Raw genomic sequence first — 3,062 nt, 5'->3', positions numbered from 1 at the left:
TCCAGACCTCTGCACGTGCTATTTTACTGTGATGTTCAGGAATAAGCCGCTTTCTGGGCGAGGCGACTGTGGAGGGATCGAGGTCCGAGCGGGGCCCCGCCGGGGCCTCCTCCCCGCGGCCTTCGGGGGGCGGGGCGCCGGGGGGCGGGGCGCCGGGGGGCGGGGCAGGCGGGACGGGGATAAAGGCGGCGCCGCGAGCAGAGGGAGCCGCGGAGCCGAGCCGAGCAGCACCGCGGACAGCGCCCCGGCCCCGGCCGAGCAGCACCGCGGACAGCGCCCCCGGCCCCGGCTCTCCCTCGCGCGCACCGGCGCTCGCGCTCCGCGGCACCATGGCCGAGTCTCACCTGCAGTCGCCCCTCATCACAGCGTCGCAGTTTTTCGAGATCTGGCTTCACTTCGACGCCGATGGTGACTATCTTCTCCCTTATCTGTCGGGGCCCCGTCCGTGCCCTTCCCCCTCCCCGCCCCCGAGCCTCCGGCCCCATTTCCCCCGTTTCTTTACTTCTTTCTCGGCTCCCCGATCTTACCTCCAGGCTGGCTGCAGAACCATCGACTTGAAAGTTTATATATTGCTTCCGTTGCCCCCACACCTTAAACTTCTCTCCAAGAATGGCAACAGTAGAAAGTGGGGGAAGCAGGCGTGGGGGACGCTGCTCCCCAAAATTCCCACGGCCGTGATCAGCGTCCCTAACCCCCGTCCCCAAGTGAAGGGGCGCGGACTTGTCGTTTGCGGGCTAATCCTGGTCTGGGCAGGAGAGAGCCTCTGAGGTGGCCATAAAGACAGCAGTCCTGGGGACTGGAGATAGGAAAGGGACTCGGAGCGAGCCGTCTGACACCTGGCGCCTGCCTATCTTTGCAGGAAGTGGGTACCTGGAAGGGAAGGAGCTGCAGAACTTGATCCACGAGCTCCAGCAGGCGCGGAAGAAGGCCGGACTGGTAGGTTCAAAGCGCAAAGGAGGAAAGGGACCTTCGGGCTTAAAATACAGACGTTCTACTGTTTTCCTAAGGGCCAGCAGGGTCAAGTGGTTTTCAGAGAATGTAAATGCTTATCGACTGAGAAAGAGGAGAAAGAGCGCCTTTCCAGATTGTGTAAGGGGAGAGAGAAGGAGGGAGAGAAAGAGACAGACAGGGAGAAACGGGGGAGACAGAAGGGGGGGCGGATGTTCCCTAAAGGGAAAAACTGCACAGTCTGAAGCTGCAGCTTGGAGGGCAGCTTTAATAACGCTTCAGAGTGTGGGTGTGCGAGATCTTTCAGTAGGTCAGCATCTCTGAGGCTCAGTTCCGTTGGGTAATTTTTAACTTATTAACTGCGTGAGAAGTGAGGGGGCAGAAATACATTTCTGCCCCTTGGTGGTCAGAAAGCAGATGTGCAGATTATGGATCTTTTTCTGTTGCCAGTTGTCGTGGTGATGCTGTGGTTGGAGAGATGAGAAAATAAAGTGTCTCATCTGTCCTCGGTGCGGGGGGCGGGGGGGCAGGGGAAGGAGTCGGACGACTTGCAACTCGATTTGAGGAGCAGGAAAGGTGTTCATTTCTGTTGAGAGGGAGAAACCCAAAAGTTAGAAATGTAAAAAGTAAAGCAATTTTAAGACTCTTATTTAAAAAAAGCAAAGTGATGCTTTGATGGTAAGCAATTAATGGTATTTTGAAAATAAGATATAATTGTAATTTGAGCCACTAGTTAATTAAACAAATGACGATTCTCACTAATTCCGAATGACTTCCTGTAGTCATTAATTGGTCTGTTAAAAAAAAAGATGTTTTCAGAATAAAATAAAATATACCCAGCTTTGAAACATACATGAGATGACTGCATAAAGTAGAATAGGCTGAGACTTTTACAAATCTGAGACTTACATAAGACTGCATTTCAGAAGGCAGCGTTGGACTTGGGCTAGTGAGATGTTAATGATCTTTCCCATTAGAAAGAGAGTTTAAGTTACAGACTACATATACATTTTCAGAAGAAAATGTAGGTGTGTCTGATCCTTGGCAGGTCACCACCCCTAGCAACGAGTTACACACGATTATAATATTACTACATATTACATATGTATAACTTACTAAGAGAGTTTCGTTTTTGTTCTATCAAAATCGAAAACCATGTGGTAGGCATCTCTGTACAATATATTCAAAAGAATCTCAGAGGACTCTGAAATGTGTTGTTATGCATCACAGAACTATCAGTTGCTAAAATCATTGACCGAATTAATTTAAAATGGGATAATGCTCTGGGTATGGTTTCACCCAGATTTACTATTATATAAATCTGAAGGTATAATTAATTGGGATCAAATGAAATAGGTCCACACCCCCCTCCACTTACATATTATCATGTAAATAAATTCACGTAATACTTCATTATTACAACTTTACGTATCTTGGACTCATAAAACAAAAACAAGTCTCTTCCTCATTTAAAAATATACTTTTAAAATATCTGATTGGGAAAATCTTACTTGCTAAAAATTTTCAAATTAAAACCTTGTGGGAGCCTACAGCAGCTAAACGATTATATTTTAATTTTTCTAGAAGTAATTTTAATATTGAGGTTTATTTTCATCCTTAGAAATTCAAATATTTAAAAATTATACATTTTTCAGATTTTTATTTTCCTCTTCTCACTTTAATATTTGTACATTTTTGTAAATAATGACTTCGTATTAGAATTTTAAAGATTTTAGAGCTTAATTATTTTTTCCTACTGCCAGGACTCCAATTTCAGAGTACTGGAAACTTAAATTATTAGATTATAATCCAATAATACCAAATCTGAGCACAGGCAAAGGATTATATCAAGGTGCTTCATACCTTGATTATTGAATATTTTTATGTATTATGCATACTGTCTTTGGATAGTTAAAATCTAAATTAAGATCTGGACTCAGAGGTTCATGTACTAGAAAAAGAGCTCTCTTATGCTACTGGCCCCACTGCAATAAACCTACTTTTACAAATTTCTTCTCTTTTTTTAGAGCGTAAAGGTTGACCTTATCAACTAGGTTTCCTGGAGTTTCCAGCCTCAGATAACAAACGGAGTTCGTGGCACTAATGGAAACGCT

The 3,062-nt window shown here is 45.4% G+C and overlaps 1 protein-coding gene across 1 annotated transcript in view; it reads left to right on the top strand.

Annotated features, from left to right (window-relative positions):
- Positions 1-329: 329 nt before the first annotated feature.
- CALB1 (calbindin 1) overlaps positions 330-3,062 on the top strand; it is a 22,865-nt gene continuing 20,132 nt past the window's right edge. The window contains exons 1-2 of the mRNA XM_011378101.2: positions 330-408; positions 860-936. Coding sequence (XP_011376403.1) covers positions 330-408; positions 860-936 — 156 coding nt within the window. The remainder of the gene's footprint in view (positions 409-859; positions 937-3,062) is intronic.

Source organism: Pteropus vampyrus, unplaced genomic scaffold, assembly GCF_000151845.1.
Source record: "Pteropus vampyrus isolate Shadow unplaced genomic scaffold, Pvam_2.0 Scaffold330, whole genome shotgun sequence".
Taxonomy (NCBI): domain Eukaryota; kingdom Metazoa; phylum Chordata; class Mammalia; order Chiroptera; family Pteropodidae; genus Pteropus; species Pteropus vampyrus.
This window is presented reverse-complemented; position numbering and strand designations above follow the sequence as displayed.